At 35.7% G+C, this 18,259-nt stretch overlaps 2 protein-coding genes across 3 annotated transcripts; both read left to right on the top strand.

Annotated features, from left to right (window-relative positions):
• The first annotated feature begins 8,450 nt into the window (after nt 1-8,450).
• On the top strand, nt 8,451-11,764 carry LOC141325206 (protein SCO1 homolog, mitochondrial-like). Its single transcript, XM_073833755.1, has 7 exons — nt 8,451-8,625; nt 8,957-9,070; nt 9,434-9,524; nt 9,633-9,830; nt 10,668-10,760; nt 10,850-10,965; nt 11,358-11,764. The coding sequence occupies exons 1-7, from the start codon at nt 8,455-8,457 to the stop codon at nt 11,490-11,492; spliced, it is 918 nt and encodes a 305-aa protein (XP_073689856.1). The 5' UTR covers nt 8,451-8,454; the 3' UTR covers nt 11,493-11,764.
• Nucleotides 11,765-13,402: 1,638 nt separating this feature from the next.
• LOC141325211 (immunoglobulin lambda-1 light chain-like) lies at nt 13,403-15,962 on the top strand. 2 transcript variants are annotated; one of them, XM_073833768.1, is made up of 4 exons: nt 13,428-13,470; nt 13,560-13,879; nt 14,535-14,574; nt 15,428-15,962. In XM_073833768.1, the coding sequence occupies exons 1-4, from the start codon at nt 13,428-13,430 to the stop codon at nt 15,748-15,750; spliced, it is 726 nt and encodes a 241-aa protein (XP_073689869.1). In that variant the 3' UTR covers nt 15,751-15,962. The 2 variants fall into 2 exon arrangements, 1 of the variants encoding a protein (XP_073689869.1); XR_012353755.1 differs by lacking the exon at nt 13,560-13,879 and having other exon boundaries at nt 13,403-13,470; nt 14,494-14,574; nt 15,428-15,566.
• Nucleotides 15,963-18,259: the final 2,297 nt, after the last annotated feature.

The following is an 18,259-nucleotide window of genomic DNA, read 5'->3' as shown; positions in this document are numbered from 1 at the left end:
GTCCTGACACACAGGAAACACCTGCTCTCATAATCAGCTCTATGTAAATGAGTTCTAACAGATTCTTATTATTAGCTCTGAAAACAAATGATCAGCGTCAGTTTCAGATCCAGATCTGATTCAAATATTCAAATGAAAATTAGTCAAAGATCATCATGTTGGAACAAGCCAAGTTTGTTTACCATTTTTTAGCAGGACTGAATGAGCAGGCGAACATGTGAAATACTAAAACTGAATTCTGCATGTATATTCATTTAGCACCATATGAATGTATATTTATTATGTATTACTATGCTTATATCTCAAATCCATTAAAATAAACACTACTGAAGCAGAGTAATATATTTTAATTAAACATTTAAAATATTTTTATTTTAAATAATAATACATTTTAATTTTTCATTTCAGTGTCACACTCTGTCTAGAGCCATGGCTTTTCCCTGATGCTCTTCAAAGATGATTAACCCTATAAATCATGCTCAAATGTGAGCATTAAATTGATACATCAGGCTTTTGAGGAATGTTTATCATCTATCAGTCATATATTGAAATATCTGTCATCAATAAGATATTATTGTGATAGAGTGACAACTGATACTTGTAATACTGTTATAAAGATCTCATTGGTGTACATTACATGTTACATGCTCAAATCGTGACACTTGCAAAGCATGTTTATAAGGAATTTTATATACATAAAAAAGGTTATATTTAGCACCAAAAAGGGTTCTGCTTATTGTTACAAGCCGAAAACCCCTAATTTGAGTTTCCAGGGTTAACAAACACCAGACTGTCAAGCTTGTAGTGACTACAGTTTACCAGCAGGTGACAGCCTTTCTTTATTTTATTTCACAGACTTCAATCAATCAGTTATTCCTCTTCACTGATGATGCTAAAATTGAATATTTACACCAATTTGACTTTTTGAGGGTTTGCGTTTCACAACTAAATCCAAGATTGCTAGTAATACAGTGACTGACTATCTGATGTTCATCTTTCTAAACTCAGGGCTGCAGAGAGGATGTGGCAAAAATCAAAATATCCTACAGGCTTTAGTTTGCATTGGTCACTCCTCCTTCCCTTCTCTGCTAATGTCTTCACTGCCTTCATCAACTCTAACAGCTGACAACTTTGCCAGATTCTTTATTAATAAAATTACAACCATCAATGCACAACTCTAACCAGCAAACATACACTCGCTTACGTTCAAACTCATTCCATTCAATCATCTTATTACTTGTCCACTTGATCCTATTCCATCTCACCTCCTTCAAGATATTTCTCCTTCAGTTGTGCCTGCACTCATTCACATCATTAACAGATCCCTTAACACTAGTGTCTTTCCCTCAGCATTTAAACAGACCCAGATAACCCCACTATACTTAAAAAACACTCTTAACCCATGCAGTACCAAAACTACAGACTGGTATCCTTTTTTCCTTTCACTCATAATCATTTAAATGAGTTGTGTTTAACCAAAACTCAGCCTTTTTCACACAGAACAACCTTCCGGACAGCAACCAGTTTGGTCTCTGATGTGGACATTCAACTGAGACTCTCCTGTTCTTGGTTGTTGAAGCTCTAAGACTGGCAAGAGCAGCTTCCAAATCTTCAGTATTTATCTTGCTGGATCTGTCCACACCTTTTGATATAAATCACCAGATCCTCCTGTCAACACTCTTGACAAAAAACATCTGCACCCGCAGGAACCGCACTCCAGTGGATAGAGTTTTAACTCTCAGATAAGTTCTTCAAGGTATCTTGGAGGAGTGAGGTGTCCAAGTTGCAACATCTCGCTATTGGGGTGCCTCAGGGCTCAGTTCTCGGACCTCTTCTCTTCTCTGTCTACATGGCATAAGTAGGTTCTGTCATTCAGAAACATGGCTTTTTTAATATCACTGCTATGCTGAAGACACTCATCTCTACCTCTCATTTCATCCTGATGATCTGATGATAGCTGCTGACATCTCAGCACGTCTAACAGACATTACTTGCTGGATGATGAACCATTACTTTTAACTCAACCTTAAGAAGAACTACTTGTGGTTTCAGCCAAACCAACCTTTCATCACAGTCGATCCATCCAGCTAGGCGTATCAACCATAAAACCACCCAGGACAACCAGGAACATTGGTATTTCATGATCAGCTGAATTTCAGAGACCACATTGTTAGACCAGTCCGGTCCTACAGAATTGCCTTATACAAGATCAGGAAGATCAGGCCCTTTCTATCAGAACATGTTACAAGCTCCGTGTTTATGTTTTATCAATCCTCTGTCAATAATCCAGAATGCGGCAGTAAGAGTAGAATTTAACATGCCGGAAAGAGAGCACATTACAACTCTATTCATCAAATTTGCACTGGCTACCAATAGCTGCTTGCATAAAATTCCGGTGTTGATGGCATTGCTTCAGCATGTTTGAGCATTTATCTTTGTCTCAGAGCCACTGTCACTGCTTTGTGAAACAGCCTATATTTATTTGAAGTGCAATTCTAATTTACAAAATCAAAGACTTTTGCAACATTCAACATTTTCCTGCAGACCAACACAGTAACTTCTGTTGTCCTTTGTTTGTAGTTTCTGTGAACAGACATTCAGAGAATTTAACTTCAATAAAGCACATTCTGATTTATATTTTGGTAACACTTTACATTAAGTTTCCCTTTGTAAAGGGTTTATAAAGGTGTTCATAAATGACTAATAACTAATTTACAAATATATAAATATAAATCCTTGATAAGCAAACAAACAAAAAAGGTGATTTTATCTGCCAAATAATAAACAATTTTTAAGTTACGTGTTATAAATCCTTAATAAACATATTTGTTTATACACTAATGTCACTCAAAACCAGATTCCTGATATATTTTATGATGCAAAATTGTATTTGTGGTTATCTCACTTTTCTTACCATAAACTAGTTACCTGTAAACCTTATTGTAGGGTGAACCATTTATTCATAAATTATAGTTATAGTTAAGTTAGTCTCAGCCTCAGACGTCACGCCCACGGAACGTTGGCCAAACGTCTGATGCATATGGTACACTTAACTGGAAACACTTCAGGAATGTCGAAGTCGTCATCTGATTAGTTGAATTTGACCAGATTTCCGGGAGACGCGAGTGCCGCGTTTATTTTCGGTCCGCCGGGAAACAAAGCGCAGACTGATTTACTCGGCGTTTTGCTAAAAGGTGCTCATGCAGACGCCATTGTTGTTATACACATACGCAACGTTCGCGAACAAATTACTGACTTACTGCTTGTTCTCCTTCTTCTTCGTTAACTTTCAATGCTGGTTATTTCAATGACTGACTTGTTGCATGCCAGTCTGTTGTTGTGGGGGCATTTCTACACCCCGAAACGTGACGCTGAACGAAACGAACTGTGATTGGTTGTTTGACATGTCGGTCAAACGGTCTTATGGGCGGGCTTGGCCAATGAAAGCTGCCATGAATTCCAGACCTTCAGCTGTCAGTCTGAAGGTCTGGCTACGCGAGACTATAGTTAAGTTAATAATAACCTGTGAAAGGGAATCTTAGTGTAAAGTGAATGTTTATTCGGAGTTATGTGTATGCATCTGTGTAGAGAAGAATAAGGGATTGTTTTGAATTCTATCTTAAGTTTATTCGAATAAAACAGACATGACTGAAGTCCCCCAGAGAACTGAAGTATGACTTGTGAAGTGGATGCAGTAAGCTGGGAAGCCAACTCACTTACACAGGAGACACCTGTTAACCCAACTGTTTTATATACATGATACAAAAAGCTGTATGTACATTTTTTGGTTTTAAATTTATTCAAATATTCCATATTCAATATGAATAAATTCATTTATATTTATTATATCAGTGCATGTATTAAAAATAATAATCCACTTTAGGAAGAATAATCCATTGTGGTGTGTGCTGAAGTGAGTGAGTGTGAGAGATGTGTTGAGTGTGTGTTGTATTGGGTGGGCGGGTCTTTCTCTTTACTGTCTTAAAGTCTCTCTCTCTCTCATCTGATCTCAGCATTATTCTGCAGCACTGCTCATCTTCACACATCAACACCAAATCACAAGATGATCACAATATTCTGTGCTTTCTTCACTCTTCTGACCTGTAAGTCTTCATCAGATCTGACGATTTCAAGTGTTTTGACACACATGTATCTCATATAAAGGTTGTGTTTATTCTGCAGGTGTCAGTGGAGTGACTGTAGTGACTCAGAGTCCATTAATCACAGTCAGTAAAGGACAAACGGCTAAACTGGACTGTAATCTGGGGACAGTAACTGATGCTGGGGCTAGATGGTACAAACAGACTCCAGGAGGAGTTCCTCAACATGTGTTAAGATTTTATCATGGCTGGAGCTCAGTTCGTTATGGATCTGGTTTCTCTGCTCCTAAATTCACATCAACACATTCATCTAAATCAGATTATAGTCTGATCATCAATAATGCGGATGTGGATGATTCTGCAGTGTATTACTGTAACACATGGGACAGCTCTGTTAGTGAGTACGTATCACAGTGATTCACAGCATGACAAAAACCTCCTCACTGCTCACATTCACTTCTGCTTCTAGACAACAGATGACAAGAGCACTACTTCACATCTCAAATTCATGATGAATTAATTACTGCTGTTGAGAATATTATTCTGCAATTTCTTTATTAATCTCTCCTGTTATTTAACTCATCTAAGTGCTTTTATTTATTTCCTGTATAAGAGCAGCTTGGACATTTTGGACATATATTTATGTATGTATATAAATGTATATTTAGTTTGTATATCTAAACTTTATGCTTTACTAATAGGCTCTGATATTTCAATAAGTACTTTTTCTTAACAAGATTGTGAGACTTTCTTATTGTGAATATTTACTGAATTGGTAAAAGAGTATTAATGATCTCTGTTTACACAGCAATATTAATTTGCCATGTGTTTAATTAACTAAATATTAAACAATTAGTTTTCTTATTAATTTGAAGTGAAATTTGAAATGAAGCATGTAACCATTCAAAATCTATCAAAATCTATATCTTCATATATTATAGACATCAATTAAGCTTATCTTTTGGTATCTTTTCTTCAAAGAATTTTAAGTAAAACAGCTCTCTATATAAGGAGTGCATACAGAAAACCTAAATGGGATGCAATAATTCTGGTTTCAGCATGTGACGTTCAGCATGAATCCTTTTTTCTTTCCTGAGATGGACATGAGCTGGCATCATCTTCCTGGGCTGGAGTTTTCTTCCCTGCAGTAAATAAAAAATTGTTATTAATGTAAAAGTATTACGTAAAAGCAAAACTGACAGCTTGATGACAATATACAGTACAAGTTACAAATGTGGGTGTTATATTAGACAGCAACCTGTCTTTTGAAAATCATATTTCCTATGTTACAAAAACAGCATTCTTTCATCTTAGAAACATTGCTAAGCTACGGAACATGTTACCTGTTTCTGATGCAGAAAAGTTAGTCCATGCATTCATGACGTCTAGACTGGACTATTGTAATGCACTACTAGGTGGTTGTCCTGCTTCTTCAATAAATAAGCTACAGGTAGTCCAAAATGCAGCTGCTAGAGTCCTTACCAGGTCAAGAAAATATGATCATATTACCCCAATTTTACAGTCTCTACACTGGCTACCTATTAGGTTCCGTATCACTTACAAAATATTACTTCTTACCTATAAGGCCCTAAATTGTTTAGCTCCTGCATACCTAACTAGTCTCCTACTACGCTACAATCCCTCACGCTCCCTAAGGTCGCAAAACTCTGGACTTTTGGTAGTACCTAGGATAGCAAAGTCCACTAAAGGAGGGAGAGCCTTTTCTCATTTGGCTCCCAAACTCTGGAATAGCCTTCCTGATAACGTTCGGGTTTCAGACACACTCTCTATGTTTAAATCTAGATTAAAGACTCATCTCTTTAGCCAAGCATTCACATAATGTATCTCATAACGTTGTAATTTCAGTTACATCTGATCAAATGCACATTAATATTCCTCAGCTTGGGCTAAACACATATTTTTTGTTTGGTCGGAAGTTGGAACAGCAGCTACGCTAATTATTTCTTTGTTTCTCTGTCTCTGCCACGGGATTTCCATCCCGTGGTAACTAGGGTTTACACAAGATTCAGCCCGGATTCAGAAGAAGAGATGATGCCAACCCCTCAGAGGACCGCAGATGATGCCAGCCTTGAAACAACATACAGCACTACATAATTTTCCTACAAGTCGATTACAGCACATAACCATTGCAATTAGTGTTCATCATCTGTTTGATTACACAGTTACTGATTTTAATATTTATATCATATGTACATCGACTCAACATACAGTATTCACCACTAATAAGCTACTAAATATATTGTAGTAGCCTAAAACTTTTGTACAGCTGCTCTGCAACAATTTGTATTGTAAAAAGCGCTATACAAATAAACTTGAATTGAATTGAATTGAATTGAAGTTATATTGGCCAAATCAAATGATCCATTCAACATGCATTACAATGCTTCACTTCTCTATGGACCAGTATTTCTTAATTCCTGTCTCCATATAAACTGTCTCTATAAACTGAACTGTCAGATAAGACTTATATACAAAATGTGCAGAGCAGGGAGTCCTCAGCCAGAACTATTTGCTGAGAACCACTGCATTAACCACATTCACTCACAACCACTTTCCTCAACTACCAATAAAAACTGGCCTTTTTACACAAATATATATTTTTATTTTTACAGCTAAGAGCAGTTTAGAAATAAATCAACACAAATAATAAAAGGACAAACATGCAATATGTGTGACAATACAGGACACACAACAAATCAAAAATAGGTCACAAAAAATTAAACAGGCAAAACAGGGGACACCCTTATGATGCCACACCAAACATACAGTATCATGTGTTGAGTGTGTGTTGTATTGGGTGGGCGGGTCTTTCTCTTTACTGTCTTAAAGTCTCTCTCTCTGATCTGATCTCAGCATTATTCTGCAGCACTGCTCATCTTCACACATCAACACCAAATCACAAGATGATCACAATATTCTGTGCTTTCTTCACTCTTCTGACCTGTAAGTCTTCATCAGATCTGATGATTTCAAGTGTTTTGACACACATGTATCTCATGTAAAGGTTGTGTTTATTCTGCAGGTGTCAGTGGAGTGACTGTAGTGACTCAGAGTCCATTAATCACAGTCAGTAAAGGACAAACGGCTAAACTGGACTGTAATCTGGGGACAGTAACTGAATCTGCTGCTAGATGGTACAAACAGACTCCAGGAGGAGTTCCTCAGTATATGTTAAGATTTCATCATAGTGGGAGCTCAGTTCAGTATGGATCTGTTTTTTCTGCTCCTAAATTCACATCAACACATTCATCTAAATCAGATTATAGTCTGATCATCAGTAATGTGGATGTGGATGATTCTGCAGTGTATTACTGTAACACATGGGACAAGTCTGTTAGTGAGTACATATCACAGTGATTCACAGCATGACAAAAACCTCCTCACTGCTCACATTCACTTCTGCTTCAACAGATAAAAAATAAGATCACTACTTCACATCTCACATTCATGATGAATTAATAACAAGTTACATGAGTTCTATCCTGTAATTTAATTTCTTATGGTGATCTGATGATGTTTTGTTGGAAAGTAAGTGGTCACAATATGCTATGATTATGTATAAAGAGCGGCGTACACATTCTGGACATTCAGTTTTTTATATCTAAACTTTACTAATGGGATATTTCAGTATGTGCTTTTTTTTTGCTGTGAACATTTACTGAATTGTATTAAGAGTATTAAATACATAGCAATAATTAAAATTTTGATATTTGGTTAAAATTTTAAAAATGAGTAATCTTTTTGTTAATATTTAATGTTTAGGAGTTTATCAGATTGTCAACAAGTGCATTTATTTCTTCAGTTATTTAACCATTGAGAGCTCAGAGTGGGACAAAGACACCTGACCTGTGAAGTGAAAAAAAAAAAGAAAAGAAAGAAGCATCAAGAAATTTGATTGCAGTGACTGAACTCAAAGAATTTGATGGGTTTGGATTTTTATAATAGCCAGAGATAATATTTACTGGTGTGATAGAAATCATGAATATAAACACTTTCAAAAATAGCTGAAAATGCAATTTAGTTGCTTGAACTGTGTCACTTTCTGGAGGCAAAACAGTTTTCTTACTGATTTTGCAGAAAAATGAAGCATGCAAGCAACCACATAAAACCAACTACTTTCAAAATGTAGTCAATTTTTACTTCTGTGTGCACTGAAGAATGAACAGTGACAGTAAAAAGATGCATTGTAAGAATAGTTTTAGTTTGTTTTTTTAATATTATAAATATAATATAATTAAATATTAACATCTCATTCGGGGTCAGTCATTTGTATGCGACTTTTGTACAGCGTAAGGTTGTGTAAACCACAGTCAGTTCCGCGTTGAGGAAGCGCATGATGTTGACTCTTAGCACTATGGCTTTAAGAGGAGTATTTAGTTTGAAGAGTTTAAGATGTCAGTCGTTCAGATCGATATGTGTCAGTAGATGTTATAATGTCCGAAATCCCTGCAGTGTGTCAAGATCAGCGCACACATGTGCAGTGCTCTCACAAACCAACACACTGGTAGGTCACTGGCTGTTTCATTCAGTCATTCATAAATACTGTCAAATATATATCTGCAGCTTCGTGTGTAAATCATTAGTGTTACTGCCTGTTTAATTCTCAGCATTTGTCTATTCATATAAATGTGTTAATTGTTATTATGCCTTTAAATGTAGCATCACCTTGATTTTAAATGAAAGTAAACCATTTAAAATCATCCTGTGGGACACTTAGAAGTTTCCTGGTTGAAAACCATTGGTCGAAATGACTTCTCTTTTATAAATGATGTTTATATGTAGGTGTGTCTACTATTTCAGGATTTAATTTTTTTCTGTTTGACCACCTTCTTCAGTTTAGGACGTGTAGGACAGCAGCATGTGTGTCCTTTCTGAGCATACGGCCACTGTCCACTCTACCTCCACCACCTTCATCTAAAAGAGACAAATCCAGCAACAAGAAGAGCGGTGTAAGCTTCATTTACAGCACTATACAACTCTCTGCTGTGAAAAATCAAGATTGGTGACTGAAAAGTTATTGGTTCTCCAGGGTTTGGATAAAAGTATCCATAAAAAGAACAAATTTGCAATATATTTAGGCTTATACATTAGAATAATCAAACAAATGCATTTATTTTATTAAAAATACACTAGAAAGCATATATTTATTGTATTTCAGAATGTAATTGATTACATGATCACATTAACCTTTAGTAATTATTCTAATTTGATAATTTGATGCTCAAAAAGTAGGGCACTTTACAGATTTCTTGAACCGCTAAGTGTATTTCCATCAAGCTTATGAATGATACTGATGTCTCTTTTGTTGGCAGCCAGTTACATGGAAGTCTCTTGCGATCACATTTGCGTTGGGAGGAGGTTTTCTTCTAGGGATGAAATACTTCAAGAGAGAAAAAGAGGAAAGTAAGGACATGGATTTCTGCATCTGAACAGTATTTAGAAGTGATTGACCTTCACTGCATCCTTATTTTGTGCAAATGCTCCACACAATAATGATTTTCGGTGTTGTAGTGATTGAGAAAGAAAGAACAAAGTCGATGGGAAAAGCGTCACTTGGAGGTCCATTCTCACTCGTCGACCACAACAATAAACCCACAAAGAGTGAAGATTTCCTCGGCCAGTGGCTGCTGATCTATTTCGGTTTCACACACTGTCCAGACATCTGTCCTGATGAACTGGAGAAAATGATCGAGGCTGTTGATGAGATCGGTAATGTAGCATTTCATTAGACTTTATAAAGCTCTCAGTGTTGATTCACTTCTCACGTTTTGATTTTTGAAGAATATCATATGAAAATGTCTCTGAGCTGAATTGATTTTTATCCAGTGGCCCAAAAGTATTTAAAACTTACACTACCCACTAAGATGTATGAATATAATATTTCAAAAATAGTCTTTAAGTGATACTGAAGTGGCCTTGGGCTTTGGAAATGTGCTTTTGAAATAAACAGCAGTGGTTCTCAACCTTTTTGACTTAAAGATCCCCCATTGTCCAACACACTATTCAAAGGCCCCTCATATACATTATACTATTTCCACCTGTATGTTCTACTGTAATTATGACAATGCTACTTGTTTTCAACCTTTTTTATGAACAGAAACTGGGAGTGTTCAAATAATTAATATTAAAATGATTAACCACAATTATTTTTGTGATTCAAGAACTTTTGTGATTTTTAAGAACTGGATGTTGTTAAATACAGTAATAGTTCATAATGATAATAATTAGGTTTTTGCAATGAAATTGGGGTTTACCTTCTTTATTTAAAATAAAAAAATAAGAAAATCAAATTTAGACCTTGATTTCATATGTTCGCAGAATTTTAAGTTAGATTTTGTGGATAAATTAATATAAACCATTTAAAGTCATACATTAAGCTACCACTAAAAATGTAAGAAAATGTAAATTACTCGATTATTTATGTTATATTTATTAATAATTCATTATTTGTATTATAATTGTTATTACATCTGAAAAAGAGTTTTTTTTTAAGAAAAATAGCACAAGAACCATTTTTAAGCAAAATGTGTTACTTTCGTGTCACAGATACAATAAAAACACTTCCAGACATAACACCAATTCTCATCACCATTGACCCTGATAGAGACACACCAGAAGCACTGGCAGCTTATGTCAAAGGTGAGCAAGGATCATTTTTATGAATACATTTGACATATGCTGTGATATGATTTCCTCATCATTTATATTTATCTGAATCTCGCATGCAGAGTTTTCCCCCAAGCTGATCGGTCTGACAGGCAAAACTGCCCAGATCGAGCAAGTGTCCAGAGCCTACAGAGTGTACTACAGCCAGGGCCCAAAAGATGAAGACAACGACTACATTGTGAGCATTTAGTGTAGAATAATGTAGTTTTGATTGAGTAATAACCTGACACAAGAAACATTTATATTCTCCCGCCTTATGTTAAAGAAATAATTCACCCAAAATCTGTCAGCATTTACTCACCCAAAAGAAGATATTTTGAATGCTGGTAACTAAACAGTTGATGGTAGCCATCTGTAGTATAGAAAATAAGATATTTTTGGTTTGGTTATCAACAGTCTTCAAAATATCTTTATAGTCAACAGAAGAAAGAAACTCATACAAGTTTGGTTCAACTTGAGTAAATTATGACTTTATTTTCATATTTGGGTGGACTGTCTAATTAAATAATTCCTAATAATCTGATAAGCCTGTACTAATCATGCATATATTTTATTTTCCTGTGATTGCAGGTTGATCACACCATCATAATGTATCTGGTGGGACCTGATGGCCAGTTTCTGGAGTATTTTGGACAGAACAAGAAATCTTCTGAGATCTCATCATCCATCGCTTCCCACATGAGGAAGTACAAACATGGAAAATGAGTGAAATGGCATTGCTTCAGCACATTTGAGTGCTTATTTCTCTCTCACAGCACCATCATTACTCTGTGAAATGGGTTATATTTATTTGAAGTGCAATTCTGATTTAAGAAATCAAAGACTTTTGCAGCGTTTTTCTCCATTTCTTTACAGTTCATCACAGTACTGTCTGTGACCTTTGTTTGTAGTTTCTGTGAACAGCATTCAAAGAATTAAACTCCACTAAAGTATGTTTTAATTCTTTTTACCACATAAAAAGAGACATTTCACCTTCATTTTACTCCACAACTAGGCAGAAGTGTGATGTTTATTCAGGGGATGTATGACTGAGAGAGAACTGAAGTATGACTTGAAGTGGATGCAGTGAGCCGTGAACCCAACACACACACTTACACAAGAGACACCTGTTGACCCAACATAGTTGTATGTAAATTACTCAAAAAAAAACATGTAAATTTTGAGGTTTCTCTTTGCTTCATTGGGGAAACATTAAAAAAAATTTAATGACTTATACTCATTTACAACAATGATTCACAAAACATGACATGACAGTAAAAAGACCTGATACAGTGATGTTTACTTAAATATTTCATATTTAATATATATATTAAAATCATTTATATTTATTATCACAGTGCATATGATAAAATAGACTAAAATCCACTTTAGCAAGACTAATCTATTGTGGTGTGTGTTGAAGTGAGTGAGTGTGTGAGATGTGTTGAGTGTGTGTTGTGTTCGGTGGGCGGGTCTTTCTCTTTACTGTCTTAAAGTTTGTCTCTCTGATCTGATCTCAGTATTATTCTGCAGCACTGCTCATCTTCACACATCAACACCAAATGTTATGGATCTGGTTTCTCTGCTCCTAAATTCACATCAACACATTCATCTGAATCAGATTATAGTCTGATCATCAGTAATGTGGATGTGGATGATTCTGCAGTGTATTACTGTAAGACATGGGACACCTCTGTTAGTGAGTGGGTATCACAGTGATTCACAGCATGACAAAAACCTCCTCACTGCTCACATTCACTTCTGCTTCTAGACAACAGATCACTACTTCACATCTCAAATTCATGATGAATTAATAACAAATTACACTTTACTAATCTGTCCTATAATATATCTCATCTAAGTGCTTTTATTTATTTCAGTGGTCACAATATACTATGATTATCTGTATAAGAGCAGCTTGGACATTGTGGACATTCAGTTAATTTATTAATTTACCACCTGTTTAATTAATAAAATATTAAACAAGGAGTTTTCTCATTCATTTTGCACAGAAATTAAGCATGTAACCATTCAAAATGAACTATACTTTCAAACTGAAACCATTTTTCACTTCTATGAGCAATGAAAATAGTATTGATGCATTGTGCAAATAATATGAAATAATATTGAAATTATACGAGTGCCAGCATCAAACTAGTGTTACTCCTTGTAAAGAACATTAACACTTTTTTTCTTATATACAATCACAAATATTTTCATATATCAAATTATGTAATTATGCAAACAATAAAGTGAGATAAAAGGTCAGATTTATGTAAACCATTAACTCATGAAGGTGGAATTAATTAATTGTGTCAATAAAACTACATTTAATAATGTAGTTAAGTTTTTGTATTCATTATATATATTTTAATATATATCCATACACAACCAGGGTTTCACGCTTTGAAAATATGACTTATTAGACATTTGTCATTGAACATTCATTTAGCAGGAATGCTGGCAACATTACAATATTTTTTTAATCATACATTTAGCTAAGAATATTAAACCAGTGTCTAGTTCACTGTTAGGATGAAGTGATTGGCTGAAGTCTAGTGATCCTCCCTCTTTCAGAGTTTCTCTTCTCTATATGAGTATCTCATTCTCTCTTCTTCTCTTCATCTCTTCACTAAACTCAATCTGCTCATCACAGTCAAGATGCTGATAATATTCTACTGCTTTATTCTCACTCTTCTGTCATGTAAGTTACACATTTCACTCTAAACATCTTGTTCTCTCAGGAGTGTCAATGTGGATAAAATTATAATTTTTTTAATTATAATTTTACAGCTGTCAGATGTGTGAAAGTGGTCACACAGAAACCTTCTGTACTGACAGAACAAAAAGGCAGATCTGTGACTATGGACTGTAATGTTGAAAAGGACTATGATTATGTCAGCTGGTACAAACAGATTCCAAATGCAGCTCCTCAGTTTGTGCTGAGATACTATCATTCTCACGGATCCCCTGACAAATATGGGGATGGTTTTACCTCCAGCCGCTTCACATCTAAAGCTCAGTCAAATATTGACTATCAGCTGATCATCAATAATGTGGATGTGGATGATTCTGCAGTGTATTACTGTTGTTCACGAGACAACTCTAATGAGATGGTATCACAGTGATTCACAGCATGACAAAAACCTCCTCACTGCTCACATTCACTTCTGCTTCTAGACAACAGATGAAAAGATCACTACTTCACATCTCAGATTTATGACAAATTAAAAATATTCTTCAGTTTCTTTACTAATCTGTCCTGTAATAGAACTCATCTCTTTTGTCCTATTTCTGGACAGTCACTGATCACTTTATGCTTTAATTAAATGTAAAAGAGCAGTTTGGACATTTTGCTAAATTTTGCTAAATCCTTTTGTGCTCCTCAGAAGACAGAAAGTCCTGTGGGTTTGTAAGGAACGTTTCCTTTAGTGTCCATCATCAGTAGATCCATGTGTTGATGTTCAGAGTGACTTTATGTGCTTGATTGACTGTGATTGACTAGAGCAGGATTCACGACAGTCACTGACACCTGCAGAATAACAACAGCCACATATGAGATTGTGTTTCAAAGCACTTTAATACACAGCAGTCAAACACAACTAACATGAAACTAAAACAGTGTTTGTGTCTGAATCTGAATCATTTCTCCATCAATTAAATGTGTAAAGGACACAGTCAGCTGAGCTCCAGTGAGTGTTTCACTTCTGTTTGTGTCTCTTCACAGACTGAGGAGGTTTTTGTACGACTGAACATATGAAATGAATCACTGTGGTATTCGGACAAGGAACAAAACTCATTGTGACTGGTAAGTCATCTTTACACTGTTATTACATGTACATATTTTCTCACTGTATGTCTACTGATTGTAGATATACAGAAATACTCATTATTTTTTTTAGTTTACCTTGTTGTTCATTTACAGTTCAAAGTGTGAATTTAGTCACAGTCAGTTTTATCCAGAACCTCCATTAACCAGTCTTAAAAATATACTAAAAAAAACCTTTTATTACAGTGTTAGCTTTTTTTTTTGTCTTTTCTAACTGGCTGTATGTTATATTAAGCTAGTAGTAGTAGTATTGAACAGACTGTAATCCTGTTGTTATTTACGGAGCGTCAGCTTTATGTTTAATTTGATATTTTAAAAATCTTTTTCATTATTATTATTAATGTACAGTATCAGTGAAACAGCATTTGAGAAATCGACCTGTGGTGTGACATGCTGTACTTCACCTAAAACTATGTTTTGATAATTATGATATAATTATTATACATGCAGAATTTATTAATTAATTGATAAACTACATTAATTTTGACTTCATAATTTGTCAAACTGCAGAACCATTGAAAATGAGTTAGTAAAGACGGAGATTATTAAAAATGGTATAAAGTGTCAGCACCTAAAATATACACAGTGCCACATATTCATGTACATTGTAACCTAAAATCCTTGAAAAAATGAGAATCATTTGTTTTCTGTCTTTGAGCAAATATTTATGTTAATTAATGAATTATTAAATTATTAAGATTAATTGTTTTCATGCTGATGTGTGAAATTTTAGAGACGTAGAAAGTTTGAAATATATAGTCAGACTTTAATATGTGAGTTGTGTGTGTGAGATGAAGGTTTGTTTCAGATGTTGATGCTGATTTGTGTTTAGATGCTGCTGCTGCTGCTCCTGTGCTGAACATCCTCCGTCCATCCAGAGAAGAGCTGAGCTCCAGTAAAGTCACTCTGGTGTGTCTGATCAATCACATGTCTGGGGCTTTGGCTGATGTGCGTTGGCTTGTGAACGGGAACTCAGTTACTGAAGGCGTCTTCACTGGATCTGCTGAACAGCAGCCTGATAAGAAATTCAAGATGAGCAGTTCTTTAACCATTGAGAGCTCAGAGTGGGACAAAGACACACAGCTGACATGTGAAGCAACTACTGCCTCAAAAACCACCAGCAAAAGCATCAAGAAATCTGACTGCAGCGACTGAACATGAAGAATCTGATGTGCTGTTTGATTGTTTTTATGATAGCGCATAATATTATTTCCTGGCATGGTGTAATAGGAATCATGAAACTATTAAAATAGCTAAAGAATGCAATTTAGTAGCTTGAACTGTGTCATTTTCTGCAGAATTTTTTTGGCTTTAATGCTAATGTACAATAATTTACAACCTGTTTAATAAAGTGCATGTTAAAAACAGTTTGAAAATGAAGTCATTTTTAATTTATGCAATCAATGAAAACATGAACAATGAAAGAAGTAAACTTTCAACTAGTGTTAATGCAGGTAAAGATCATTTGTGAGGAAAACAGAAGAAATGAATATAGTTTGAATATGGTTGAGTGACAGTCAACAAAATCCCACTCACTGTCACATGACTAATAAATAGACATTGTTGTATTATTTGATACAGTAAAGTTATGCTTTTAACTGAAAGAGTTAAAATGCTCCCAACAGCCTGAAATTCACGTGATACGACAACATGTAAATCTGAAAAGTTCATGCTGAAGTTTGTCTTCTATCAGATGCAGTGATCTGTGGAGATTTTCTTCAGGACAGGAAGTTGAGTCCTGACACACAGGAAACACCTGCTCTCATAATCAGCTCTATGTAAATGAGTTCTAACAGATTCTTATTATTAGCTCTGAAAACAAATGATCAGCGTCAGTTTCAGATCCAGATCTGATTCAAATATTCAAATAAAATTAGTCAAAGATCATCATGTTGGAACAAGCCAAGTTTGTTTACCATTTTTTAGCAGGACTGAATGAGCAGGCGAACATGTGAAATACTAAAACTGAATTCTGCATGTATATTCATTTAGCACCATATGAATGTATATTTATTATGTATTACTATGCTTATATCTCAAAGCCATTAAAATAAACACTACTGAAGCAGAGTAATATATTTTAATTAAACATTTAAAATATTTTTATTTTAAATAATAATACATTTTAATTTTTCATTTCAGTGTCACACTATGTCTAGAGCCATGGCTTTTCCCTGATGCTCTTCAAAGATGATTAACCCTATAAATCATGCTCAAATGTGAGCATTACATTGATACATCAGGCTTTTGAGGAATGTTTATCATCTATCAGTCATATATTGAAATATCTGTCATCAATAAGATATTATTGAGATAGAGTGACAACTGATACTTGTAATACTGTTATAAAGATCTCATTGGTGTACATTACACGTTTTCAACATTTTGTCCATAGAAATATCAACAACTTTTTATACTTTCTAACACTTGCTGTCACATGGACGGTCGGAGACGAGCGGATCCATTCGCAGCATTTATTAAGAATAAACAAACACAAAGGGGCAGGCAGAAATCGTAGTCAAACACAGGCAGAATGGTCGGGGCAGGCAGCGAGAATCAAACACAAGAGGGAGTCCAGGAATCAAAAACACGGGAAAGAAACGCTCAGAATGTAGCCGGGGCAATACAAGACTTCTCGGGGAGTGAAGTGTGAGTGTGGCTTATATGCTGTCTGTGTGATTAACTGCAGGTGTGTGTGTGTGTGTGTGTGTGTGTGTGAATGAGCTGCAGGTGTGAGCAGTGATGGGTGCAGTGGCTTGTGGGGGATGAAGTCCATGATGTATGGTGCAAGAGTTTGTGATCCCAGGGCGACGGAGGCTCAAATCGTGACACTTGCAAAGCATGTTTATAAGGAATTTTATATACATAAAAAAGGTTATATTTAGCACCAAAAAGGGTTCTGCTTATTGTTACAAGCCGAAAACCCCTAATTTGAGTTTCCAGGGTTAACAAACACCAGACTGTCAAGCTTGTAGTGACTACAGTTTACCAGCAGGTGACAGCCTTTCTTTATTTTATTTCACAGACTTCAATCAATCAGTTATTCCTCTTCACTGATGACCAATTTGACTTTTTGAGGGTTTGCGTTTCACAACTAAATCCAAGATTGCTAGTAATACAGTGACTGACAGTGACTGACTATCTGATGTTCATCTTTCTAAACTCAGTGTCACGCTGTAGGCAGGAACACACGAACAACGACGTAGTAAAAAACGAACATTTAATAAATCCAATGGGAACAGGCAGACACAGGAACATGGAGTGGAAACATCAGGATAACATCAAAGACCGACAAGAGTACAGGGGAAAACACACACCTTATACACACAGACTAATTACAAACACAGGTGCAGACGATGAGGGAGAAACCAAAACACACTGAACTGCGGGGGAGAATGGGAGAAACCAACATAAAGTCCAGGGGTGTGACATTACACCCCCCTCCCGGAAAAGGCGCGTCCACGCGCCGACCGAACTACAAAGTCCTTAGGAGGGGGTTTGGGTGGAGGACGTTCTTCCGGAAGGGGGGCCAGGAATGAAGTCCAGAAAGGTGACAGAAATGTCCATGGAGGTGATGACGGAGGGAGGAGCCAAGGAGGTGACAGGAGGGGGCTGGAGCAGGAGGAGCCAGGTGAGACCCAGGCCGCAGCCAAGATGTAAATCC

The sequence above is a fragment of the Garra rufa genome, chromosome 1 (genome assembly GCF_049309525.1).
Source record: "Garra rufa chromosome 1, GarRuf1.0, whole genome shotgun sequence".
In the NCBI taxonomy this organism is placed as follows: Eukaryota; Metazoa; Chordata; class Actinopteri; order Cypriniformes; family Cyprinidae; genus Garra; species Garra rufa.
The sequence above is the reverse complement of the archived record's forward strand: the minus strand, read 5'-3'. Positions and strand labels throughout refer to the sequence as shown.

Bases quoted from the DNA above. Each gene is read 5' to 3' on its own strand.
- LOC141325211 (XM_073833768.1), top strand. From the start codon at position 13,428: ATGCTGATAATATTCTACTGCTTTATTCTCACTCTTCTGTCAT. The intron at 13,880-14,534 runs ATGGTATCACAG...ATGAAATGAATC, and splicing joins CACGAGACAACTCTAATGAG to ACTGTGGTATTCGGACAAGG. The intron at 14,575-15,427 runs GTAAGTCATCTT...ATTTGTGTTTAG, and splicing joins AACAAAACTCATTGTGACTG to ATGCTGCTGCTGCTGCTCCT.
- LOC141325206 (XM_073833755.1), top strand. From the start codon at position 8,455: ATGATGTTGACTCTTAGCACTATGGCTTTAAGAGGAGTATTTAGTTTG. The intron at 9,831-10,667 runs GTAATGTAGCAT...TTCGTGTCACAG, and splicing joins CGAGGCTGTTGATGAGATCG to ATACAATAAAAACACTTCCA. The intron at 10,966-11,357 runs GTGAGCATTTAG...CTGTGATTGCAG, and splicing joins ATGAAGACAACGACTACATT to GTTGATCACACCATCATAAT.